We start from the raw sequence: 26,656 nt of genomic DNA, 5'->3' as shown, positions 1-26,656 counted from the left end.
GAGGGAGCCTGGGCCTCCACAGCTGGGTCTTTGTCTTAAGCAGCAAGGGACTTAGGAGAGTTTAAGAATTGGAAAAGAGGGGCTGGGAAGGTGGCTCAGTGGTAGAGCGCATGCCTTGCATGCATGAGGCCCTGGGTTCAATTCCTCAGCACCACATAAGCAAAAAGAAAAAAGCCGGAAGTGGCGCTGTGGCTCAAGTGGTAGAGTGCTCGCCTTGAGCTGAAGAGCTGAGGGACAGCGCCCAGGCCCAGAGTTCAGGCCCACAACTGGACCCAAAAAAAAAAAAAAAAGAATTGGAAAAGAGGGCTGGGAAGGTGGCTCGGTGGTAGAGTGCTTGCCTAGCATGCTTGAAGCCCTGGGTTCAATTCCTTAGTACCACATACACAGAAAAAGCCAAAGGTAGTGCTGTGGCTCAAGTGGTAGAGTGCAAGCCTTGAGCAAAAGCAGCTCAGGGACAGCGCCCAGGCTCTGAGTTCAAGTCTCAGGACTGGCAAAAAAAATTTTTTTTTCCTTTGAAAAACAAAACCAGCAATGCTTGTCATACTGCTCCTGTAGGGGCAGAGCGCTGCTGTGGGGGCTGGGCTGGACTCTTGCTCCCAGCTCGGCGATTCTTCAGCTTCAGCTCCCTGAGTAGCCGGGATGATGGGGGTTTGCTACCATGCCCATTCTGCCAGGTTCTCAATTTTTCTTTCTTTAGGTGGTGCTGGGGATTTGAACTTGGGGCCTTGCACTCACTAGGCTCGACCACTTGAGCCCCATCTGCAGATCTTTTTGCTTTTGTTATTTTCTGACAGCCAGGATTGCAATCTTCCCATGCTTCTGGGACGACAGACGCACTCCGCCACACAGCTTATGGGTTGAGCAGGGGTCTGGCTGGCCTTTTTGTTGGGGGGGGGGGGGGGGTCCGATTGAGGGGCCTGAACTCTGGGCCTGGGCGCTATCCCTCAGCTCTTCAGCTCAAGGCTAGTGCTCTACCACTTGAGCCACAGCGCCACTTCCGGCTTTTTTCTTTTTGCTTATGGGGTGCCGAGGAATCGAACCCAGGGCCTCAGGCATGCAAGGCAAGCGCTCTACCACTGAGCCACCTTCCCAGCCCCAATGGCTGGCCTTTTTGTTCTGTTCAGGTTGGTCTCAATCCTCCTCAGCTGGGTTTACAGGTGGGAGCCCCCATGCTCAGGCTCTTTCTGTTTTAGTTTCGAGACAGGGCCTGGCTCACACTGTGGCCCAGGCCGCCCTGGCGTCCGCCTCCTCACTGAAGTACTCCCCCTAACTGCGTCTTCACTCTTCTCTCCGTGCTGGGGTTTGAACTCAGGGCCTCGTGTTTGTCGGGAAGGTCCCAGTCCTCTCTCTCTTCGTGTTTTAGATAGGGTCTCCCACAAGCTGGCCTTAGCCCCCCGATCTTCCTCCCTCTGTCAGCGGCTGGCACCACAGGCCCGGCCACTGCTCCTTATCTGAACAGCTGCTCTCCAGCTTACAGGGACGGGTTAAAGCCGCAAAGCCTGCTGGGGTGGGGGCGCCAGGATGAAGGAAGATGGCCAAGAGGAACAGGGATGAGGTTTCCCTGCAGACCCGAGCTGGGGGAGGAGGGGGAGGAGGGGAAGAGCAACGCCCCCCCCTACACACACACACACACACACACACACACACACACATACACACACGTATTTACCATGATGATGTACCAGTTGTTGACCACCGTGAGCTCAAACAACGTCACTGCAGAGGGAGAGAGCCCCGGTCAGCCCCGCTCCTGCAGGCCCGGACGAGAGGTCCCTCCACTGCCTGCAAGCCACTTCATGGGGAGTCCCGTGCAATGGCCGGTGCCTCAGCAGCCCGGAAAAGCGCTCCCAGACAGTATGCACACCCGGCCTTGGAGCGCCCCTTCCTCTTGGGTTTAAATCACCCTAGGTTTCACCAGGGAACCCGAGGGCACGCGGGCCTGGGGGCAGCCCTGGCGTGGCTAGGCGCTGTACCCCTCCAGCTCTGGTTAGAAAAGTGCCTGGCAGCCTGGACTCCCGCTGGAGACGGGGGTCTCACACATCCCCGCTGTTGACACCCCTGTGGGCCCCCCCCGCCCCCCAAGGCCTGCAGGGCCCAAGCAGCACCGCCAGGCCCGCCCTCACCACAGCCCCCCACCCACCAAAACTGCTGAGGATGTTGTCGAAGTTGTTGAGATAGTAGTAGCCCTCCTCCACCACGGTCCTGTTGCCCACCGTGTGGTTGAGCCAGCGGTAGGCGTCTGCCACTGTACTGGTGCTGCGGATGAGATGAGGGCGTGGAGAAGGGTCAGGCGGTGCTGCTGCTGCTGCTGCTGCTGCACAGACGGCGGGCGGGCAGGCCAGGGCCTAGCAAGGGAGCTGTCCATCCCGGCCCTGTCTTCCTGCTCTTGGCTCTGTCCTGTTCCAGGGGGGCCCTGGGCTCCCCCATCACCTAGCATCTCTCTGCAGCTGACAAGGCTTCCCTCTTCTCACTTCCCACCGTGGAGGGAGGAGGCGGAGGGGGCAGGGAGTAGCTCCCGGGGGTGGCCTCACGCTCGGCTCCGCTTCTCCCCTGCTTTGCCCGGGGCATCCAGGTTTGACCAGGCAACCCTGATTTTGGGGGACATTTTGTTTGCCATTCTCCTATCCCACCCCTCTCTCCCCCTACTTTTTTTTTTTGGTTGGGCATGGGCTTGAACTCAGGGCCTGGGCACTCTCCCTGAGCTCTTCTGCTCAAGGCTACCTCCCTACCACTTTGAGCCATAGCTCTACTTCCAGTTTCCAGTTGGTTAGAGATAAGAGTCTCAAGGGAACCTTCCTGCCTGGGCTGGCTTCAAACTATGATCCTCAGATCGCAGCCTCTTGAGTGGTTAGGATTACAGGAGTGAGCCACCAGCACCCAGCTTCCACCCTTCTCTTTTTGAGATGGGGTCTTTCCGTGTGACCTGGTAGCTCTATCGTAGAGCTCTGTGACCCTCTGTCGTCTATCTGTCTGACCCTTTGAAGCTGTCCAGTGAAGCTTGCAGGTCCTGCCTTCTGGATAGTGATGAGTGGGAGCTATGGGATTCAGGATACTCAGGTTTGGGGACGGGGGTGGCCAGTGGAGGCCTGGACCATTCTGGGACTCAGATGCCCTCCTTGGAGGCTGCCCGAGCCCTGGCTCTGCATGTGCTGAGGCAGACAGCAAAGCCCAGGAGCGTGGGGCCCGCGGAGGCTGAGATGGAGGGGAGCGAGCCCAGGGCCCGCGGAGGCTGAGATGGAGGGGAGCGAGCCCAGGGCCCACGCCTGGGCGGGTCCATGCTGGCCACTTACTTGCAGCAGTTGGGGTAGAGGAGGTCGCAGAAGAATTCCATGCCCACGATGGCGAAGGAGTAGTAGAAGGTGAGCAGTGTGAGGCCGAGGCTGGGGGAAGGTCAGCGTCAGGGGGAGGTGTCCGGGCGGGCGGCTGCGGCCCTGGCCTCAGGCCCCGTGGGACAGGCTTGCCCCCGGCCCTTGACAGGCGACCACTGGTAAGGGGCCTCATGGCTCCACTAGGAACAGATGCCCCTAGACCAGACCTGCCTCTTCCCTGTAAAGGCACCTGCGGGTGACCCCTTCCTCCAGGGGTCAGTGAGCTGACCGCCACCTGCCCTCCCTGCTAGGCCATGGAGAAGTGGAATCTGTGGGGCCCGATCCAGTCCTGGAAGCCACTGAACCCCAGATCCGGTCCTTCTGATGATCCCCTTCACCCTAGCTACCGCCCCATCCAGCCCCTATGGGTGTAGGCTTTGAGCTACCGGGACCTGTGGACAGTACCTGGCCATCCGTGGCAGCAGCTCAAACATGGTGTCCAGCACGTTTCGGTAACGCTTCTTCAGCTTAAACAACCTGAACCCCAAGAAACAAGAGTCGCGCGCTGATGCCACCACAGCCTGCACCCCTGCTTTCAGATGCACGGGAGCCTCGTCCACACCTCGCATGACGGACGTGGCTGGAGGGAGGGGGCTCATCCGCCTGGGCCTGTTTCCCTCACCTCTCCCGCAGCCCCAGGATGCGGGGCAGGGTCCCCCCACAGGGGGAGACGGGGTTCTGTAGCACCCCTCTTAGAGGCATACAGAGAGTGGTTCGCACCCAAAGCAGGCGGCTCCCCGGGAGCAAGGCCTCGCTGCAGAGTGGCAAGGCAGGGGGAGGGGAGACACCCGAGATATTCGGCAGAAGGAGGCGGCAGCGTGGAGGAACGAGGGATCTGGCCCAGGGCCACCAGCCCAGAGTTCCCCTTCCAGATGGGCATAGGATGGCGTCCGCCCCCCCCCAACCTCATTCTCCAAGGAAAGGGTAAGGTGGGGACACAGGTGGACTATGACCCTCTAGTTAGGGGGAAAGCCTGGTACCCAAGGCCTTGGGAACCCCTAGACCCGAGTTAGGACGAGGCTGTGGAGAGAGCAGGGCTCTGCCAGCTCCTGCTGGTCTGGGAGAGCGTGGGGAGACCCACATGGTGGCTTCTCCGACCAGAGGCCATGCTGGGGAACACAAGGGGCCGAGGCGCTGACCTATGACCTGCCTGTAGACCAGCGCTTGGACCCGCGGCCCCGCTGTGGGCAGAAGCCGGTGCTCCTAAGCTTAGCTACTCGGCCTGGCAGAGGCCCCGGATGCCGGTGTGCAAGAAGGTCCCCGCAGCCTGCACACCCACGGGAGACCCGGCCCCACCCCAGTGTCCCTGCAGAGCTGCCACGTCTGTGGCTCCTGCTCATGGGTCTCCCGGTCACCTCAGCAGCTGGAGGGGCCGCAGGACCACGATGAAGTAGAAGGGCTCCATGTTGAGCGCCAGGGCCAGCAGCCCCAGGAAGGCGAGAGCTGTGACTGAGAAGTCAAACCTGGGGGGGGAGGGGGAGGGAAGGCCATGGTCCGTCAGCGACCTTCAGGCTAGGCCCCTGCCCCTCCCCACCCCTGCCCTGCTCCTGGTCAGCCCTGGTTAGTCCTGCCAGGACTGTGCTGTCCACTTACAGGTTCCATCCGGAGGACAGGTACTCCACAGGGCCCAGGCCAGCCACTTTCAGGAACAGCTCCACCCCGTAGACTGTGGACAAGGAGGTGGCGGTCAGCAGCTGACCTGCGCCCTCCCCCTGCGTGGAGCGAGGGCGGCGGGGCCAGCAGAGGGGAGGCAGGGAGAGGCCACTTTCTGCTCATTCCCTTTCGAGAGGGGCCGAGGGACATGGACACCCATCTAAGCTCTCCCAGCCAGCTGCAGCACGCAGCCCAGACACTCACTGGTAAGGAAGACCAGGGAACTCCAGGGCACGTGCTTGGGGAAGAAGTTTCCACCTGGAAGAGAGAAGCAGGCTGGAGACAAGCCCAGGGCGCCATGCAAGGGACAGGGGTGCGGGGGACAGGGATGCGGGGCACAGGGGTGTGGGCTGCACTCACCTTTCAGCATGAAGGTCTCCACCAGGACCCACACCCCGTTCATCGCCACCACCACGTCTGAAAGAGAGAGGGCATGGGAGAAAGGGGCAGGCCGGGCAGGCCGGGCAATCTACAGGCCACGGCTGCAGCCCCAGTTCTTTTCCAGGAGGCTATGGACACCAGAAAGAACTCGTCATGCTTTCTCAATTCATTGTTAAGGGAGGGCGGGGAAGATAGACGAGAAACTTCTAGACTAACAAGACTGAAGAGACCCAATAGTAGTACCATTGCATGTGTGGGTCCAGACTTTCCAAACACTTGGATCATCATCCCCCCCTCCAGCCCTCCTCCTTCCTTCTTTCTTTCTTCCCTCCTTCCCGTCTTTCTTTGAGTCTCTAGGACAGAGCTGAAGGCCTGGCGTGTGCTAAACACATGCGCACTCACTCAGCCGACCCAGAGCTAACACCACAACCCACAGGACGAATCTCTCTAACCCCTCCACCGTCTAAAACCACAAAGGACCCGGGAGGAAAGGGGCCTGGGGCTGTGGCGCGTCACACTTACACATGAAATACTGGAAGGCCGGGGATTTCACCAGGATGTTAATTCCTATGTGAAGGGAAAAGAGGTTACACTGGAAACTTCATACTCAGGCGAATGATCCCACGTGAGCGACCAGGTCCTGCGGCCCCGGGGCCACAAGGGAGGGGCCTCCGAGAGCCACATCTCACGGCTGCCCAGGCTCCGGGCAGCGCCCGCCGACCACAGCTGCTCTGGGGACAGCCTGGCATTTCAGTACAATGAAAACTCATCTGCCCATAGCCTGGCTGGGGCAACCACACACAGATCATGCTCTCTGTGCATTTCAGAATGGCTGTAGGCCAGGCTTGAAGAAATTTCCAGAGGGCCAAACATAGTCCTCCTCGCCACCCTCCCCCCCCCACCCGACGGTCCTTCAGAGATGGTACAAACTAAGGGTAGATGCCTGTTAAGTAAGAAGCATGCACACATGACTTAAGGGTTTTGTCTTGGGGAAGGGCTGCCTCTTGAGGACTGGGATTATCGCAGTGTGTCACCACGCTGGTCCAGACACTGGATTTCTAAATGACTGATTACAGTCCTTCCCTAGTCCAAGTCCTGCCACTTCCTCTGCTCAGATAATTACATCTCCCCCCCCCCCCCCCCCAGAATAGACCCCAGGTCCTCTCCCACTCCATGGCTTCTGGGAACCTCCCTTACCCCAGCAGCTGAGCTCACCTTTGAAGATGAGGAAGGCTGTTCTGGGAAGCTCATCAAACCAGTGCTCTCTGTTTCTCTTTGCCTGCAAGGCAACAACAGGTCCCAGGAGGTCAGAGGTCAGGCCAGAGCCCAGTACTAGGCCGGGCTGGGTGCTGGCCTCTTTCCCCACCTGCTCCACTGTGCCAGGGAACCGTGTGGACACTCAGGGGTCAGCGCAGCCAGTCGGTGACCTGCATCTGCCCCCTCACACCCTGTAGCCACTCTAGGCGGGGCTTTTGTACCAATTCAGTCCCCTGCCTCAGCCACAGAGATATGAGGAGCCTGGCTAAAACCCTGGGCCTGGGTGAGGGTGGACGCGGGGGCCTGGCCTGGCTGTCCTGAAGGATCTGAGCCCTGCTGACAAGGGCACTGGGTCTTGGGGAACACCGCCCCCCCACCCCGGCCTCCGCTCCCACAGAAACTCACCCTCCACTTCAGGGCAGCAACTTCGTAGATGTCATAGAAGTCTTTGAGGCTGTGGCAAGCAACAGGAAAAGACAGACATTGACCCTGCAGCCCCAAGCAGCACCTCGCCTGCCTGCCTGCCTGCCTGGCTGCCGCCGTGCATCTCGAGAGGAGAGGGGACAGCTCTCTGTGCCCAGGCCTGCAGAGTCCCGATGTCCTCTGTCCCTGGGGACTAAGGTTATTCACTCTGCTCGGTCCACTCGGACTGTGGGCAGTCCCTGGAGGGGCATGGGCAGAGGCCAGGCCTGGCTGGGCCCCACTCGGAGCTCGCTCGGTCGGCTGCCCGCGAGGGGCGCCCCTTCCTGGCCTCCGCAGTGTGGAGATTTCAGGTTCAGTCCTGCGAGCTGCGTGTGAGCGTGCAGGGTGCTGTGTTCTCCCTCTGTCTCCTCTGGCTCACACAGGACGATCCCCCACCCCCAAAATCTGGGACTTGAGGGGGAGCAGCAGAGCTGGTCCAGATGAAACAGGCTGGAGCGGGGCTTCTGTGGCTCCCAGACTCCTGATGAACAGTCGGCGTGAGCAAGCAGCCCGCTGGGGGAACTCGAGGCTCTGGCCGGCTTCTCTGCAGCCGTCCCACGGCCAGACCTGCCCCCCCAGCACCCTCACCTGAGCAGCGGGCTGTTGCTCTGGCTCAGGGCCTTGAAGGTGAGGAAACGCTCCCTGGCACTCATCCGGGGTCTGTAGAAACGCATCAGGCCTTCGAACTGCCTGTACGAGATGCCGGCAGGCCTCTGGGGCAGAGGGGGTGGGAACAACAAACAGGACAGGTGGGACCCAGGAAAACCCAGGACCCCACCGCCCCTCCCCCGGCAGCCACCCCAGGCCTGGCACGGCTCCCAGGGCTCCCGCGGGACTACAGAGTGCTCGGGAGCCGCTGTGGGCAGGGACAGTGGGGCTGCGCCTCCTTACCCGCCGGCTGACGAGCAGGCGGTAGGCGTGCTGGATGGCAGTTCGCTTATGCAGCAGCAAAGACTTGAACTTGCGCTTCTCAATGTCGTTGAAGGTGTCAAACACCACAGCCAGGAGCTGGAGAAAGCACGGGGGCCTGACTGCCCTGTGTGGTGCCCTCTAGTGGCAGAGGTTGTCATCTGCCCCCAGGGAGGGCTTCTGTCCTACCACTCTATAGAGGCCCAAGGAGATACTTAAAGACCTTGTTACCAGATGCTTCTAGATTCTTCTTGCCACATGCATTCTCAGTTGGCTGGCCAGGAGGCCCTGTGACCCTCCCCTCCCCAGGGCTCTGTTCCTCGTGTCACATGTGTGGTCCCAGAAAGACAAGGAGCAGGAGAAGAAGGATGAGAAGGAAGTCATATTTGGAACCTCCTAAGAGCAACACCAGCTTCTTAAAGACACAATCAGCCAGGCACCCGCGGCTCACGTCTATAATCCTAGCTACTCAGGAAGGCTGAGATCTGAGGATCATGGTTCAAAGCAAGCCTAGGCAGGAAAATCCATGAGTTAATCACCAAAAAGCCAGACGTGGAGCTGTGGCTCAAGTGGTAGAGTGTCAGCCTTCAGCCAAAAAAAAAAAAAAAAAAAGCTCAGGCTAGCACCTAGGCTCTGAGTTCAAGACCCAGGACCAGCACTTGTGTATGCAGTGCATACACCATGTTCTGCATGATCAGAGTGAGGGAAGATGAGAAGGAATTTGAAGGAATCTTTTTAGAAACACTTTTCTCTTTCAAAAATGTTCTGAGAAGAATTCTGTAATTCTTTCAACCTCTTTAAATGAATCCTCTAGTTTCCTATATAGAGCAAAGGTAAACAAATGTAGGGTTGTTTTTTTTTCTCTTTGGTAGTACTGGGATTTGAACTTAGGACCTTGTGCTTGCTAGGCAGGTGCATTACCACTTCAATCAGGTCTCTAGCCCTTTTTGCTTCAGTTTTTATTTTTTAAAGGGTCTTGCTTTTTGCCTGGGTGGGACTGGATCATGATCCTCCTATTTATCTTTTCTATATGGCTGAGATGACAAGTACTTACTGCCACACCCAGCATTTATCGGTTCAGATGGAGTCCCATGAACTTTTCTGCCCAGGCTGGCCAATCTCAACCTCCCAAGTAGCTAGGATTACAGGCCACAGTCACCATGCCGGCACCAACAGCCAGCAGTCACCAGAGGAAAAGCCACCAGAGTCCTGTGACTGGGACCTGAAGTAGGGGACAGTCTTGGGGATTAAGTGCTTGCTCTGTGGGTTGATGGCAGGCGGAGGGCGTCCGCTGAGGAGGTCATGCTGTAGTCTGTCCCTACCACAGATATGAGCCACAGTAGGCTGGAACTCAGGGCCTGATTGCTGTCCCTGAGCTTTTTCACTCAAGGCTGGTGCTCTACCATTTGAGCCGCAGCTCCACTTCTGATTTTTGCTGGTCAATTGTGGAAAAGAGTCTCCCGGATTTTGTTGCCTGGGCTGGCTTCGATTTCAGCCTCCAGGGTAGTAGCTAGGATTACCAGTGTGAGCCACTAGGATGGGGCTATATTTTCTGTTTTTATCCTGGGCTGATTGGTGGCCAGGATGAGGGAGTGTCAGAAGCTCATAAATGAGCATGAAGGGACACAGTGGCTCGGGGGTAGGCCCTGGGCCGGCCTGGCTAATACGAGCAAAGCCTTGGGGCTCATCACTCCCAGCACTACCAAAACAACAAAACCTCCAGGACTCTCTGGAAAGCTCCTCTTAGGTTAACTGTGGGTTTGAAGTGGTTGGGGCTCTGGCCCTATCTGCTGATGAGGGGAGCTCCTGGTGGCAACCTGGTATCCCAGACCTCACCAAAAAACCCAGTGTGCAAAGGGGCTTTCTGTCCTGCTGGGCAGATGTGTGCTGTGTCCAGTGTTCTGATGGTGCATGACTAACAGGGCTGACATAAACACGCCCCGTGTTCCCGACACATGGAGGCGGTGCTGAGACCCAGCTCAGGCTCTCTCCCAGGCTGCCCTGCACCATGCAGATCAGTCTGTCAGTCTGTCAGTCTGACCCGCAGTTTTGTCATCGATCCACTTAGAATTCCAGCAAGACCTCCAGGGAGCAGCGTTAGGCCGCTGTGCGCTTGTCCTTCACTTACTATGGGGATGCAAAGCTCCTAGTGCAGCCTGAGCCCCAACTCCAGTACTATAGGCAGTGGCACTGTATGCTGGCCGCTGTGACCAGTGCAGGCCCTGCGGTCCTCCCAGGACAGTCCCCAGAACACCAGCCCTGACCATGGATGGGCCCCGACTCCCCGCCCCGATGCTCTGCCCGAAGGCCGGGGGGCGAGGCAGCCACGCACCAGGTTCATGATGAAGTAGAGCTCGATGGAGAGGTACACGATGAAGAAAACACAGGACCAGGGGTTCCGGGAGTAGGAGGGCATCATGACGTCGGGGAAGCTGTGTGGCAGAAGGTCACCACCTGTCTGCATGGCTGCCCCCGTTTCCCCCAAGGCCTTGTGAAGGACAGTCACCTCCCCCCATCACTTTGGGGGGAGGTGGGAGGGGGAACCCAGACTTACTTGGCCGTGGTGAGAAGGACAAACAGGCTGACGATGCTATTCTCCAGAGTGCTGAAGTACTGTGGGGTGGAGGGAGGGGGGAGGAGGGGAGGAAGGAGCGGTGAGGCTCAGGGCTTGCCCCCCCCCACGCCCATCCTGCCCTGCCTCCTCCCTAAGGGCCGCAGAGCAGCCGTGGCGTGGGTGTGCAGGCCTGTGCCTTCCTGAACCCCCAGCCTGGCCGACTTTGGGGCACATGTTTCCTGGGGAGTCACATGCTCGACTCTGCCAGAAGGCTGGGATGTGCCAAGCCCGGGTCCTGGAAACGTTTCTCCTAAGGACGGGAAAGGGGAGCTCCTCGGCTCTCCAGGAAAAGAATGGCTCAGGAGGCAGGGCGGAACACGTCTTCCTAATGTGGCCGGTCACCCCTAATGCGGCCGGGCACCTTGCCTTGAGGGTGGCACCCCCCACCGGCGAAGGGAGGCGGATGTTCGTTACTTACTGGGTCTGAAGGATTAGGAGAGAACAAGTAGAAACCTGGAAAGTGGCGGCCAAACAAAACAAAAGCTGGTTAGGGCACAGGCGCCAATGCCAGGCGTCCAGCAGACTGGACTAATGAGTGTGTGTGCGTGTGTGTGTGTGTGTATGTGTGTGTGTGTGTGTGTGTGCATGAGTGTGTGGTAGTGGGTGCGCACATGTGTGATGTGTGTGGTGTGTGTGTGCATGAGTGTGTGGTGGTGCGGTGCACACAAGTGTGTGTGTGTGTGTGTGTGTGTGTGTGTGTGTGTGTGTGCAGCTGAGGGAGGTAACAGGGGACTGCAGAATCAAAGAAAACATGCGCCATCTAAAAGAAATGAGAGCTGCCCAGCCTGTGTGCCTGCTGCCACGCGCAAAGGCACCCAGAGCTGCGCGTTTAAAAAAAAGCCTTGTTAAAAAGATCTGTTTGTTAAAAATCTGTATTTTTACATAAAGTCTCATTTCAAAATGTTGGCTCAAAGTTCACGTCGGGGGAGGAGGGGTGGATCGGGAATCTGGTCTGTGGTCTGGCTTGGGGGGCAAATCCAAAGGGGTCCCTAAGGGATTCGATCAAGAACGGTGGCTGGTGTGGAGGTGCACACCGGCCGTCTCAGCATGCAGGAGGTGAAGGCGAGCCCGGGCGATTAAATAGCCAGAGCCTGTCTCAGAAAAACAGGCACCTCAGGGCCATCTGGTCTACCACAAGAGGCTGTGAGGCTCCAGGAAGGGGAGGGGAGGCCGCCAGATGTGGCATCCAAGACTACATACAAGCAGGGATTTCCATAGTGTCTGCAGTGCCAGCCCCCACCGCGCCCAGGAGCACAGAGCACTCACCCAGGATGGCGAAGATGAGCATGAAGAAGAGCAGCAGGAGCAGGATGTCCACGAAGGGCGGCAGGGACTGGAAGATCTGCCGCAGGTTGCTGAGGGGAGACAGGCCAGCTGACGGGGGGAGGGGGGGCCTCTCCCCACCTGCCTGGTGGGGTGTGTGGTGGGGGGAAGCGTGTGTGTGCAGGGCTGGCCTGCCGGAGGGAGCAGCCCCCGCCCCGCCCCCCCACGTCCCGGGCCTCACCGCCGGACGCCGCCGCAGTACCGACAGTCCACCAGGAAAATGCAGCGCAGGGCACGGGTCACCCGCACGTGGGACGTCTGCCGTACCAACACCACGATGGCCTCGACAAACTGCACCACCAGCACGGAGGTCTGGGGGCGGCAGGGGCAGCGCGGTCAGCCCCCCGCCACGCTCTCCAGAGCTCCCCTCTTTCCGTCTCTCTCTCAGGAGAAGGATGGGCAATGCGGGCTAGAGCGAGGCCACTGCCCAGCCCGTCTGCACCCACGCTGCTCAGAGCTCCACCCGCCCCAGGATGCCGTGGAGATCCTGATGCATCTCCAGCGCCGCCAACCTGGGGACCCTCTCCTACACAGAGAGCGGGCTTGTCACACAGCTGGGCGCCGCTGGACACGCTCCTGACAGCCCTCTGCTGTGCAGAGGACCAGATCTGCACGCGCCAGTGGCACTTGCAGGTGCAAAGCATGAGATCTGAGTCCCTCTCTCCAGGCCTGACACACACACACCCTTCTCTTGTGCCTGGCTGGCTGTGACACAGGAAAGGAAAGACATCTCCCTCAGGTGACGGCGCCAGAGACCCGAACAGAGCTAGAAGGGGCCCCAGTGACACGGGGCTCCCACATGAGCAAAGACACGGGCTCCAATACTGAGATGGAGAGACACAAGCCTGCGTCACCGCAGGCATCACCGCGCATACGTCACCTTGACCATGGTCCGCTTGTGCCGGATGAAGGAGTGCGGGCCCAGCCACCGCAGCTTCATGCAGAGTTCAAACACCACCACCATGAGGGCGAACAGCTCCAGCGTGGCGTGGACCTGTACCGGAAAGGTGGGCATGGGTCTTCTCGAAGCCATCCAAGGCCGCCTCCCACCACAGCGACAAAACCCTGGCTGCCAGCCACAGCCTGGAAGATGGAGCTCGTCCCAGATAGCTAAGTATAAACTTGACATTCAAGGAACAGACACAGGGAGGGAGCCGAGGTGTGCACAAAGACAGAAAGATGAAACTGTAAATGTAGACTTACTCCAGGAAGGACTGCATACAAGTTACGCATAAAAGATGAAGCAGATGGGAACAAAGGCTTGCAAACAAGCAATGAATGGAAAAAACCATCAGGGTCCAGTGAACATCTGGCTTCTGAGGCACAGCGGGCCACAAACCCACCTTGTGAAGAGGGAGCAGGCAGCCTGGACCATACCAGGGCCAGGTGCGGACTCTGTCCCAGAGAGACAGCCTGGGTGAATCCCCAGGCTTTGTCTGGAGTCTATTTGCAGGGTTCTGACCTTCTGGAATATTCCCCCATTGAGCTCCCCCTGCCCCCGCCCCGCCGGCACGGAGGGCCATGGCGCTCCCGGACACTCACGTAAATGCCGAGCCGGAGCGCGGGGACAGCGGGCGCCTCGCACAGTGACAGCAGCAGCAGGAGCAGGGCGGTGAGCAGCTCCATCAGGTAGAAGAGGTGGTTGTGTGCAAAGAGGTAGGCCGCCAGCGCCTTGGCGTTCTTGGGGTGGGTGAAGAACTTGTCGTTGTTCTCGCCTTCCTGGAAGGACAGGGACTCTGGGGTGTGCAAGCCGGGTGTCTGGGGCCAGGGGCCGGGCCAGAAGCATGCTGCAATAGCCCCCACATGGACGATCAGAATTGCTGCTCCTCAGCTGGCACGAGCCACCCCTTCATGAAGGGACTCAAGAGAGTGGCTGGCTGCTGCTGCTTCAAACCACCTGTGGAACAGACTAGAAGGGTCTAGAGAAGGTCAAGAGCAGTGGGTAGTGACCTGACCCTGCAGAGCCTGAACCTCTGGCTATCCAAACAGAGGGCTAGTTGAGTGTGCTGGAGCATGCTTGCAATCTCAGCTACTCAAGAGGCTGAGGTCAGGAGGCTAGAGGCTCAAGGCCAACTTAGGTAAAGAGTTCCTGAGACCTCCACCCCCATCCCAACCAATAGCTGGGTGCTGTGGTGCATGTCCACCATCCCTGGTAGGACCCCCCCCCCAAAACAAAAAAGACACAGAAACACACACACACACACACACACACACACACATACACACACACAAATGAGACTGCACCAGAAACCTGGCTCCTTCCCTCCCATACCAACGTCTGAGCCAGGCCTGGCCCAGTAGCTGTGTCCTAGAGAAAGGGCAGAGCCAAAAGCAGCCCAGGTTCCCATGGCCCAAGCCTTGGGAGGAAGCCCGCCAGCTCCTGCAACACCCCGCCATCCTTTGGGGAAGCAGGGGACGTTGAGCCAGTCACTGGCTGGACAAGATGTAAAAGATAAACTGAGCCCAACAGAGAACGAACAGCTAAGCAGTCAACCAGGGAAGCTCTGGGGTCTCTGCAGGGCCTCCGTCTCCCCACCTCTGTGGAAGCTTCTGGTTTGATTTATTAACAACAAAACAGTGCTAGTTGTTATTGTTGTCAGTTGTGGGGCTTGAACTCAGGACCTAGGCACTGTCCCTGCCTGAGCCTCTTTGTGCTCAAGGCTAGCGCTCTACTGCCACTTCCAGTTTTTGAGTGGTTACTGGAGATAAGAGTCTATCTAACAGGGACTTTTCTGCCTGGGCTGGCTTTGAACCGCAACCCTCAGATCTCAGCCTCCTGAGTAGCTAGGATGACAGGCAGGAGCCACCAGAGCCCTACAACAATGCAGTTCATAAGGGATGTCTTCCAATAGCTGGGCGAGAAGGCTGGAGGAGTCACAGGCTCGAGGGCGTGGATTTGAACGCTTGGATTTGAACAGGCGATGGCCATGAAGTCTCTGCCAACAGAGACGAAGAGGGATCTTCCCCGGGACACTGATCATGCCCCAACCCCCAAAGGGGGTGCTGAGCTTGCTGGAGGGTGTCACAGCTCATGAACTAGATTAGGCTGGATGCACACCAGGCCTTTGCTCGCCGCTCCCTGGCCTGGGGACTCAGGGCACCAGGACTGCAGAGGGTGAGCGAGTTAACTGGGAAAGTGGGGAGGGGGGGAACGACGGCATCCCATGGCATCCTCACGGTGCCTGGCTGCCCCACACCGCAGCTCTGCCGCAATCCCAACACAACCCTGCCAGACCATCAGCAGAAGCAGCCATGCTGCTGCTGCTCCTGAGCTTTACTTATGAATTTGGGGGGTATTGGGACTTTGAACTCAAGGGTCCTGTGCTTGCTGAGCAGACATTCTACCACTTGAGTCACTCCACAAGTACCTTTTTGTGTTATTTTCAAGATAAGGACTCCCTTTATGCCTCAACTAGTCTAGACTGCGATCCTCCTATCTGTACTGTCCTTTGCAGCTGGGATGACAGACTTGTACCACCCTGCCCAGCCACTGACTGAGATGGAGTCTCGTGAATTTTTATTACTGAGATGAACAAAAGGCTTGTCGGCTACGAACCTTAATGCCCCCAACTGCCACCTCCAAATAGCTTGGATTACAAGCTTGAGCCACAGTGCTCAGCTACTGCTGTTATTTTTCAAAAGTGATGCCATTTATCCAGGCACTGGTGGCTCAAGCCTGTAATCAGGAGGCTGATATCTGAGGTTTGCACTTGAAGCCAGCCCAGGTAGAAAAGTCTGTGAGACTTTTATTTCTAATTAGACACCAGAAAATCAGAAGTGGAGCTAATGCTCGATGTGATAGAGCACTAGCCTTGAGCAAAAAAGCTCTGGGACAGTGCCGAGGCCCTGAGTTTAAAAAAACAAACAAACAGAACAGATTTTAAAGGTCATAAGAATTCCATCATCTGGGCTGGGAAGGTAGCTCAGTGGTAGAGTGCTTGCTTTGCATGCATGAGGCCCTGGGTTTGATTCCTCAGCACCCCATAAGCAGAAAAAACTGGAAGTGGCGCTGTGGCTCAAGTGGTAGAGCGCTAGCCTTGAGGTGAAGAGCTCAAGGACAGGGCCCAGGCCCAGAATTCCATCATCCTTCATCTTTAGCCAGCTGTGCATGGCTAAGTGTGTATACACACATGCACACATAGATATGCACACACACACATTTCATATCATATAACCACTCTGCACCAATGTCCTGTCAGCACAGTACATGTCCCATTTCCCCACAGGTCTGTGAGGTGAGGCACAGAAACAAGGCATACAGAAGAAAGAACATCGCTTGATAGCCAAGTGGACAGCTGATGGATTGATTGAATGATTGATGGATCGACTGCTATTCTGTTGCTCTGGAGACCAAATCCAGTGCCTTGCACGTGCTGAGCACATGCTCTTACCCCCAGCCCTGCCAGACAGCAGCCATGCTTGGCAGCCTCCCGTCTGCCCCTCTGAGAACTGGCTGGCATGAGCAGGAGGTGATCACGGTGGCCTGCTGCAGAGATTAGCCCTGAAGAGCCCATGGCTTTTGCTTTTGCTTTCCTTTTGTTTTTTTCTTGGGGTATGGGGGTGGGTGGGAGAGTGTTCAGCTACTTGTGCTTTTGCTTAGTTTTTTTCCCCCAAGGCTGATGATCTACCACTTGAGCCACAGCTCTCCTTCCAGTTTTCTGGCGGTTAACTGGAGACAGGAGTCTCTCGGACTTTCCTGCCGAGCTGACTTCAAACCTCAATCCTCAGATCTCAGCCTCCTGAGTAGCTGGGATGACAGAGGTGAGCCACCAGTGCCCGTACTTATCTTTATCGTCACTGTTCCTACCCACTTGGAGAAAGAAGGAACTGTTGGATTCCTGGATTCTTCCAGGTCATTCCACTTCTGTGCCCTGACCTGCTCCACCTCTTACTCAACCTCAGAGCAGTGATGTGCACGAGGAGACGTGCCAGATCCTTAGCAGGTGTGCCTGAGTGTCCCAAAGCCCCTCAGACATTCCTACAGTCTTAACCAGGGTCAAAGTGCATTTGTTCCAGAGCACGTCTGCTACAGGCTGTTTGAAAACGCAAGAAGCATACAGAGGGCCATACAGGTCCCAAATAAATACCCGAATTTAATTAAATCTATTCTTTTTTTGTGGGGGGGGGGGGGCGCTGGTTCTGGGGGCTTGAACTCAGGGCCTGTGAACTGTCTCTGTGCTTATTCTTGCTCAGGACTAGTGCTCAACCACTTAAGCCATGGCTCCACTTCCAGCTTTTTTAGTGGTGTATTAGAGATAAAGAGTCACGTAGACTTTCCTGCCTGAGCTGGCTTTGAACTGCGATCCTCAGATCTCAGCCTCCTGAGTAGCAGGCTAGGATTACAGGCGTGAGCCACCAGAAGCCAGCCTTTTAATTTCTTTTTAATGACAAAACAAATATTGTGTTGTCATTTTGCAGTGGGGAGTTGCATTAAAGAAAACAATAGCGGGGCTGGGAAGGTGGTTCAGTGGTAGAGTGCTTGCCTTGCATGCATGAGGCCCTGGGTTTGATTCTTCAACACCACATAAGCAGAAAAAGCTGAAAGTGGGGGTGAGGCTCAAGTGGTAGAGAGTGCTAGTCGACAGCTGAAGAGCTGAGGGACAGCGCCCAGGCCCAGAGTTCAGGCCCCATGACTGGACCCAAAAAAAAAAAAGAAAGAAAAGAAAAAGAATTTTCTCACCCTAACACTCAGTGGACACCAGAAACTACATTTTGAGTGTGTGTGCGTGCCAGTACTGAGACTTGAACTCGGGGTGTAGGTGCTATCCCTTAGCTTTTTTGCTCAGGGGTGGTGCTCTGCCACTTGAGCCACAACACAAATGAGGCTTTGAGGACCAGCCTGTGCATGCACCGCTCCCCACCCCATGAACATCCAATTGACTGTCTTTCTTCCAGCAGAGAAGACCGAGTAGAAGCAGGGGCAGGGGTGGAAGTCACAATGGGATTTCTGCACACCGCATGGAGCCTGGCAGGCACAGACAGTGGCTGGAGATGCTCACCTGGAGGTAGATGGCTGCCTCTTGATAATTCATCTCCCAGTTGTGCCCAGTGGGGCTGGAGGGGGATGTGTCCACCCCAGATACCAGAGTGGGGGCGTGGGAGTCATGGATGGCATGGCTGCCCCCATCTGCAGAAGAAGACAAAGGAGTCACTTACACGCAACCCAGGCTCAAGACACACAACAGCACATGGTGGTGGGAAAGAACACCCATGCGTGTGCGTGCGCACACACACACACACACACACACACACACACACACACACACAGATCCTTCTCATATAGTACGACCTGTTAGCATTCTGCTTAGCCAACTGAACAGAACTGGATTTGCCCCCTGGTCCTGGGTCATCTTCTACTTTCTTCTACTTGACCCTGGCCTCCTCTTCCAGGTCCCTGCCCTGGTTTACCTTGGCAGAAAGCCCTCTCCTGCTCTCGGTGCATGGTGTGGCTGTGGATGAACCACACCAGGCTCCAAAGCAAGTGACCCAGGCCAGGACACAGAAAGCAGTGATTGGTTCAGGCATGGGTGCTGACCCTTGGCCAGCCAGTGAGGGCTGGACTTGGAACTTCTCCTGGACCAGACGGGAAGGAGGGGGGTTCTTTCCCTGCTCCGGCTGCCCAGGAAGGAAGTCAGCAGAGAACAGAACAATCACCAAGAGATAAAACCCTTCACTTGCCCAGCGTGAGCCGGGGAAGATCCTGCTGGGGTGGTTGAGCTGGGTTATCTCAGCAATCTGGACCCTCCTGTCACCTGTGGTCAACAGACACACTATGGGAGGACACTCGGCTTGTGGACTTCCTTTGAGAAAGGAAATCTGGATGGAAATCTGCTCCCCTGTGTGAGGTGGAGAATGGAGTGTGCACATTGATATTTGCACAGCAGCACGAAGCCAACATGTCAAGCTCACTAGCACGCAGGAGAGGCCAGGGGACTGGCAGGGCTGGTAGAACAGGTGGACAACAAAGACCTCTCAAAGACCTTTCCAGATGTAGAAACAATCGTACCAGTACAACAAAGTGCATGGATTCAAAGCATACAGGTGTGTGTGTGTGTGTGTGTGTGTGTGTGTGTGTGCGTGCGTGTACACCTGCCAGTACTGGAACTTAAACTAAGGGCCTGGGTGTTGTATCTTCTCTCCTCTCCTTTCGTTCCATATTGGGGTTTGAACTCCCCGGCACCCTCAGCCCCGGAGGAGGTGAGAAGTCTAGACACACTGGAATGCCATCTCTCTGACCCTCCGCTGCCCAATGTCAACACAACGGGCTCCCGACTCCAATCTCAGAAACTAAGCCCTGGGCATGGGCAGGAGAAGGTCGCTCCACCACCTGCTCGCGTGGAGCAGGAAATGGGAGCCAACCACGGCTCCGGAGCACAAGCACAGACGGGCAGCTGGCTGGCGTGCGTCCTCCCTGACCTTCACACAGCAAGGCAGGAGCCAGCCCCCCATGCCGCACGCTCGCGGAGAGCAGACGATGGGTGGGTGGGGGTGCGCTGGCACTGATGGGGTCACACAGTGCCACCTCCACGCCCCGAGCTAGACAGGAATGTCCGGGAGCGGCTGCCCTGAGACCCCCCGTGGGGCCTCCTGGCCCCTCCTCTCACATGGGGGGTCTCGGCCAACTGGCCACAACTTCTTCACAGCCTTTCCAAGACACCTGGACCTCCTCGCCCACTCCCCCCACCCCCCTTCTCCCTCACTTCATGGCAGACCACATGGCCGGGTGGCGCAGAGGACCGTGCTTACACCTCGGTTGTGTGTCCAGCCATGGGCTTGTCCTAGGAGAGGAAACCCCGGGGATCTTCTTTTGTCAATCATGGGACTTGAACTCAGGGCCTGGGCACTAGTCCTAATGTTCCTTTGCTCAAGGCTGGTGCTCTATCACTTTGAGCCACAGCTCCACTTCTAGGTTTTTGCTGCTTAATTGGAGATAAGAGTCTCACGGACTTTCTTGCCTGGGCTGGCTCTGGGCTGCAATCTTCCGATCTCAGCCTCCTGAGTAGCTAGGATGACAGGCACAAGCCACCAGCATCTGGCTCTTGGAAATAATTTTTTTTTCTGTCAGTCATGGGGCTTGAACTCTGGGCCTGGGCGCTGTCCCTGAGCTCTTCAGCTCAAGGTGAGCACGCTACCACTTGAGCCACAGCACCACTTCCAGTTTTCTGGTGGTTCATTGGAGATAAGAGTCTCACAGACTTTCCTGCCTGGGCTGGCTTTGAACCATGATCCTCAGATCTCAGCCGCCTGAGTAGCTAGGATTACAGGCATGAGCCACTGACACCCGGCTTGGAAATAATTCTTAATGAAAACATGAATAAAACAATTGAGTCAGATACCAAAAAAAAAAAAAAGCCAAAAATAGAACTGTGGCTCAAGTGGTAAAGCACTAGTCTTGAGTTTAAAAGCTTAGGGACAGCGTGTGCGTGCACACACACACACACACACACAAATCACATATTCAGTGCTGGTGGTCTGGTTTAGTACAAATAGAGTGCTTGTCTAGAAGGTGCCAAGCCCTGGGTTCCATCCCCAGGCCTACAAAAAACAACAAAATAACAAAAAGGCTCCCGACAGTTTTCTTCACTGGGGCATGTCCAGCAGCAGCGGGCAGCGCCTCGGCTGGGCCTCAGGTGGGCGTCCATGAGCCTGGCCCGCCCTGCCCGTCCCTCCGGCAGCAGCCCCCGGGCACACAGCGCCTCCACAGAGGTGCACAGTCATGAGTCAAGGGTACTTCGGCAGGCACCAGGGTCACCAGGAGAGAGGGACTGGCACAGCTGCCCTGGCAACTGGCAGCATGTATGTGTTTATAGGAACAGGTGGGAAGGTACAGATGGCCTTAGAAGCAAGCCCAAATTTAGAAAGAAGCTGAACCCCTGAGGGGCCAGTAGCACCTGGAGCGGGTTGGTAGCTAAAGCCTTCTGCCAGTCCTGCCTGGAATGGGGCTTTGTTGGCACTCTGGATGCCCCCCCCCATTAATCTGTCTAGAAGCAACTCAGCTTGAGTGGAAGTAGCAAACAGGGCATATTTGGTGTGCCAGGCTCTCCTCTGAGAACCCCATCCGCATGGAATATGGGGGCACAAAGGGGGAGCCATCAGCGGCGAAGGCAGTTCAATGGGAGGGCAGACCTGGGGGACCTGCCGGGTCATGCGCACTTCCGGAGCATGGCTACACTGGCTGAGGGCTGTGCTCAGAACCAGCATGGCCCATTCCCCCCACTCCCACCCCCGTGCGGGTCCAGGAGGAAAGAGCCGGGCACCACGGCCTGCACCTCGGTCTTTCACACTCAGTGACTGGAGCAATTTGTTTTCCCAGAGGTCTAGGAAGTACACGGTCTTGGTCAGATTTTGGGGGAACACACTAAGTGGGGGCTGTCCTGCCCCTAAGTTGGGGGTACTTCTTGCTGCCTGTCTTGGACACGTGACATCAAGTCTGGAGCAGCAGACCCCAGAGGCCGACCTCTTAGAGACAGGAAAACTGAGGGCTGGAGAAGGGGTGAGAGGGAGCCCGTAGCACGGGGCTGGTCCCCAGGATTCCTGAGCCCACCACAGCTTCCCTGAGCATGGCTCTGCAGATGCCCTGTGGCTGCGGGCAGCTGTGGCTACTCTCTTCTGACTGACGGGCTCATCAGCTCTGACCTAAACCACAGACGGCGAGAGGCTCCCCTGGCTGGGGATGGACCACGGAAGACCACGGGTAAGGCTCAGACAGAGGGACGAGGTCTCAGTGGGTGGCTGACAGCATGTTTGCCTTGGCTATAAGTGCTCATCAAGAACAGCTGCATCAACACAGGATTTGGGGGCAGCAGGGGGCAGGGCTGGGGAAGTCAGGGGGATCATTCCTCCCAGGGCCCTGGCTGACCGGCCCCTGCCCAGTGCTGGCTGTCCCAGACAGTGAGACCTCACCTCCCGGACAATGCTCGTCAGCCATCGTCACTGTGAATGGGTATCAGATGACAGGACATACGCATGCGTGGCTCTCACAGCATCCACCCCATGGGGTAGGCCCACCCCTGGACTCCGTCTTTTGCGGCTGGCCGCTCTGTCCTTCCCACACCCAGGCCTCCTTGTTATTCTGCAGCCCTTCCCCCCCAGAGCTCATGCACTTCCTGTCCCTCTGTCCCCAGCAACGCAGGCTCCCTGGCATCTTTGGATCTTCTACCCAAAGGCTGCCCTTAGCCTCCCCTTAAAGGCACACGGCACCCATCTGGCCCCAACATTGCCCGGTGTTGCCTATGACTGGGGTGGTGGGGGAGAGGCAAAGGGTGGGGGGCTCCATGGGGCAGGGGCTTTTGTCTTGGTCACTGGTCTCAGGGCCCAGGACCAAGTTGGGCACGACGCCTAAGCTGTGAACACCCACCCGAGTTGAACTAAAACAGGAGACCTTGCTCGAAAGATTGCCTGGTCCCTCCACAGGTATTAAACACAGCAGGTGATGGAGGTGGAGGGTGAGCCAAGCCAGGCCCGGCGGGACTCAGTCAAGAGCAGGCTCTACTGAGCGCCAAGGGTGTTAGCAAGAGGCTCGATGTGACCTCTTTGTATTTTTTAAGATAACTCGCTTAAAGATTGGCTGCAGAGGGACTATTCTGTATAAGGGTAATTCAGGCAAGAGCCTGAAAAGAGAGAGAGAGAGAAAAAAAAAGAAAAACAAAACTCAAGCGTGAAGGGAAAGAAAAGAATCCCTGCTTGCAGGGCACACTTTGTTCCAGGCCCAGCCATTCAACCCTGCGCTGTGTCAGAGAAGAGAACTTGGCATCTTCACCAGGCTCGGAAGGCAGGGCAGGCCTGAAGGGCCTGGGGCGACCTATGCTGCGGAGGGGCTTTTCACAAAAGCCACAGGTGACTCCAAAACCCACAAACCAGCCAAGGCTGCCAGCACACTAGGGATCACGGAAAAGGCCTGACTGGCAGGCAGGAGGCTGCGGTGCCTCCCGGGAGTTGTTGGTATAGCCCAGCCAAGGGCACTGTAGAGGAGGGGCTGGCCGCCCTGGGATCTTATTCCCTGCCTGTCTGCTCTGCTCCAAGGCTGGACCAGGAGGACCGCGGCTGCCCCTTCCTCCTGCATTTCTGCCTTGTGTGGGCTTGGACACTGGCAGGGAAGAGAGGTCCAGACAGAGACACACAGCAGTGGACGCCGCAGTCTCCCTTTTCTCTCTAGCGCATGTCCTCTTGGCGGCTTCAACAGGGCCGGCCGAGTCTGGCTGGGAAGAGGACACTGTGCAGCTCTGGGGAAAAGTTCCCCGGGGGGGGGGGGGGGGGGGGGGAGACGTAGTATGTTGTGCTTCTGGTGCCCTGGGCAGAGGGTGGGCAGGTCTGCAGACCTTGGCCAGTCAAGATTTATGAGCCTCCAGTCCTGAATTCCCTTCCTGGTTCCCTGGCCACAGGCCCAGGCCCATGGACTGGAGTCCCTGGAGGACGGTGGGAGGGAAGAACAGGAAGAAAGCCTCTAGGCCCACCGGCAATGGTGTCACAACAGCACAGGCTGGAGAAGCTCCACCGGAGGACGCAGCCAGCCCGGGGTGACCTGTTTGCGCAGATGGCCACGCCGCTGCCACGCTGATGTAACAGGCCCAGCCGCTCGCTGTAAACAGCTGGCTGCTTTGCATGCAGCCTCAGAAACGAGCCTGCAGGGAACCCCAGCTTTCCGTTCGCTGGAGCACAGCGTGTAGCAGCATCCTGGTGCTGCAGGATAAATAGAAGCAGTTTCCATATGCCGGCAATAAAGCCGTACCAGCGAGGGGAGAGGGAGGAGGGAGAGCGGGGATGGGAGCGGGCACCACCGCCACCCGGCAGGACAGGGTCGGCGAAGGCTGGAAAGCCACCGCAGGCATGATCCCAGCTAGAGAGAGGTCCGTTTGGATGGTGGGTGTGTTGGGCAAACCCCACGAGCAAGGAGCAATGTGGCAGAATGCAGAGTTCTGGGCCTCAATGTGAGGCGCTGACCCCATCCTCTCGCCTTCCTCCTTTTGATCTCGCTCTCTTAGAGCTCCACGCCTTCTCAAACGCACATCACACACACACACACACACACACACACATCCACCACCACAGAAATGAACTGCAGCTGGGACCCCCCACCTCCCGTTCACCCTGCCGTGCCCCCTCCTCCCATCGTTCATGATCCTCCTCCCCAAAGCTTCCGTCTCTTCACCCATAAACCGGGGGCTGGTGCCAGCTGTGCTCCAGGCCTCACAGGGACAAATGTGAACACTGACCGAGCACGAAACCCTCCGGAAACGGTGCCCAGCAGAATGACAACGAGCCATCGCCCAACCGCATGCCAGTTGTCACAGAGACCCGCGCCCCATGGGAAAATAAGGCGGCAACGCTCAGGAGCTTGGCAGGCACCGAAGCGGCATGGCGCGCCCAGGCCCCCGGATGAAGGGGCTCAGCCACCATGCCGCGAAAAGGCAGAAGGCACGCTCTCCTCCCTGGGCGTCGTCTTCTTACTGCTAATTGGCTGCAAGATGGCGTGGAGGGTGGGCCCACGTACCGATGCACGTCAGAGTAAGGCTCCGAACCCAGCAGAGCCCGGCAAAGATGCTGACCTCCAGAAAGGCGAGAGCTGGCGTAGAGCCAGCCCAGCTGAATGGCTGGCAGGAGCCCAAAACCTACCCTGCCAAAGGCTTATTTGTGCCCCAGGAGGAAAGGAAGGCATGGCAGGGTGAGCGCCATGGGCCATGCACTGTTCTAGAAGGAACGCTGGCTGAGGGGCAGCCAGGACACAGCCCTGTGCCCCCTGAGCAGGACTTAAGTGGCAGGGAAAGGGACCGAGGATCGAGAGCACTGACGATGCCCGGAGGAAACAGGGCAGCAGGGCGGAGAGAAGCGCAGGCACAAAGCAAACAAATGCTACTGTCTCCAAGGGCCTGTGGTGCCACACATGGTACCTACCCAAACAGCCACGGAGATGTCTCTGTGGGTGTGACCTTCATAACAGGGACCCGCTACAGGGCCCCATGTGACTCCACGTGAGCATTCAGTCAACACCTCCTGTGCCCTTCTCCCAAGCCCACCGCTTCCCAAGTGGAGAGCTACTATCCCCGCCCCACCCCAGAGTCTGCTGGGGTCGCCGGGGGCTCTGTTTGCTCGTGCTCGAGTACTGACTGGACACTGACCACAGGCAGAGTGCTTGGGATACTGCCACAAAGGTTTCTCAGGACACCAGGGTTCACACACGCATGCACGCACACACGCGCACACATGCAAGCCTTCCCCTGCCGCTGCCGCACCTGTGCAAACATCTGTCCCACCTTTGCTTGGAAGCATCAGAAATGCTAACTGTGAGCCACACCGGGCAGAATGGGGACCACGGGAGTGCCAGCGGGATGCAGGGGGTTCTGTGCATGCTGGCACGCTCCGAGCCCCTGCATGAGGCCAGTACATAACCTGTGCTCAGAGGACAGGTCTGGCTTGAGACTCGGCCTGCACAAAGGCTGCTGCCGAAGGTCCGCTCTGGTCCCTAGGAAGGGGCTACCACAGTCATTTGCCCCAGATAAGCAGTGCCCAACCAGGCGGTGGCCGGGCACCCGCAGTTAGGGGAAGTGACAGGTGAGAGGTGGCTTCTACCCTGCAGAGAGCTTGAAGAGAGGTGAACCCTGGGTAAGCTCAGTGGCCAGGCACTGAGCTGAATCTTTTTTTCCTCTTCCTCAGTTTCCTTTTCTGTCTAATAGGAAAGAAAGCCCAAAAGAGACACCATGAAAAAAAAATCCACAACAGAGACTGAGTATGATATAGTATAGTATGGTATGGTATGGTATGTGGCTCATGCCTGTAATCCTGGAACTCCAGAGTTGGAAGCAGGGGGAACCTGGAGTTCCAGGCCAGCTTGGGCTACATAAAGAGACTCTGTCGGGGCTGGGAAGGTGGCTCAGTGGTAGAGTGCTTGCCTTGCATGCCTGAGGCCCTGGGTTCAATTCCTCAGTACCACATAAGCAGAAAAAGCCAGAAGTGGCGCTGTGGCTCAAGTGGTAGAGCGCTAGCCTTGAGCTGAAGAGCTGAGGGACAGCGCCCAGGCCCAGAGTTCAGGACCCACAACCAGAAAAAAAAAAAAAAAAGAGACTGTCATAAAAGCAACAAAAATCAACAACTCCACCAAAAACAAACCAAAAACAGAACAGCTAAGCATGAGAAAAACACAAGGGAGACCAAGAAGTGGTTCCAAAGATTGAGCAGGCCGTGGAGTGCTTGACTGTCACTCTCCCTGAAGCGCAGGGGGCGTGGGGGAAGAGGCCTGGCCAAGGCAAGGGAGGTAATGGCTGTGCTACAAGATGCTTCAAAGACTCGGAAACAGGAAGCAGCTCATATTCCCCAAGAGGAAGTCAGAAGCTTCCTCTGAGTAAGAGAAAGGACGAGAGTTGCAAGTCCTCCAGGGAGAGAGGAGCTGGGAAAAGGGCAACACCCCTGCTCTGTTGATACTGTATTATTGTTCATAGTGAAGAGGAGAATCTGATGCGAACACTATCAAACTTCCCTATGTAATCATTGTCAGTCCCCATTTTAAAGATGAAGACACCAAGGCTTGGGAAGAAACCAACTTGGCATTTTATTCCACGCTGCAACTCCCTTCCTCAGTAGATCGCGTGACTCAAAAGCATAAGTCACGTGCATCATTGGATCTCACCACTCCCCAACACATTCAGTCCTACAGCCCAGGGATTCTCTCCCAACTGCCCCGGTCAGGTGTCTTACT

The 26,656-nt window shown here is 57.1% G+C and overlaps 1 protein-coding gene across 3 annotated transcripts in view; it reads right to left on the bottom strand.

The window, feature by feature from the left end:
• The window catches only part of Tpcn1 (two pore segment channel 1), a 44,568-nt gene that overhangs the window by 3,679 nt on the left and 14,233 nt on the right, over positions 1-26,656 (bottom strand). For all 3 annotated transcript variants that reach the window (XM_042668902.1, XM_042668903.1, XM_042668901.1), the window contains exons 3-23: positions 17,967-18,094; positions 13,510-13,686; positions 12,848-12,961; positions 12,149-12,279; positions 11,911-11,999; positions 11,063-11,097; positions 10,585-10,643; positions 10,363-10,462; positions 8,013-8,129; positions 7,710-7,834; positions 7,065-7,113; positions 6,618-6,681; positions 5,925-5,969; positions 5,382-5,438; positions 5,226-5,279; positions 4,962-5,034; positions 4,724-4,831; positions 3,774-3,845; positions 3,291-3,380; positions 2,141-2,256; positions 1,670-1,716 (exon numbers count right to left, since the gene is read on the bottom strand). In XM_042668902.1, the coding sequence (XP_042524836.1) occupies positions 1,670-1,716; positions 2,141-2,256; positions 3,291-3,380; positions 3,774-3,845; positions 4,724-4,831; positions 4,962-5,034; positions 5,226-5,279; positions 5,382-5,438; positions 5,925-5,969; positions 6,618-6,681; positions 7,065-7,113; positions 7,710-7,834; positions 8,013-8,129; positions 10,363-10,462; positions 10,585-10,643; positions 11,063-11,097; positions 11,911-11,999; positions 12,149-12,279; positions 12,848-12,961; positions 13,510-13,686; positions 17,967-18,094 (1,850 nt within the window). The remainder of the gene's footprint in view (positions 1-1,669; positions 1,717-2,140; positions 2,257-3,290; positions 3,381-3,773; positions 3,846-4,723; positions 4,832-4,961; positions 5,035-5,225; positions 5,280-5,381; positions 5,439-5,924; positions 5,970-6,617; positions 6,682-7,064; positions 7,114-7,709; positions 7,835-8,012; positions 8,130-10,362; positions 10,463-10,584; positions 10,644-11,062; positions 11,098-11,910; positions 12,000-12,148; positions 12,280-12,847; positions 12,962-13,509; positions 13,687-17,966; positions 18,095-26,656) is intronic.

The sequence above is a fragment of the Dipodomys spectabilis genome, unplaced genomic scaffold, assembly GCF_019054845.1.
Source record: "Dipodomys spectabilis isolate Male_0828 unplaced genomic scaffold, ASM1905484v1 ptg000480l, whole genome shotgun sequence".
In the NCBI taxonomy this organism is placed as follows: Eukaryota; Metazoa; Chordata; class Mammalia; order Rodentia; family Heteromyidae; genus Dipodomys; species Dipodomys spectabilis.
Note: the sequence above shows the minus strand (reverse complement) of the source record. Positions and strands in the feature narration are given on the sequence as shown.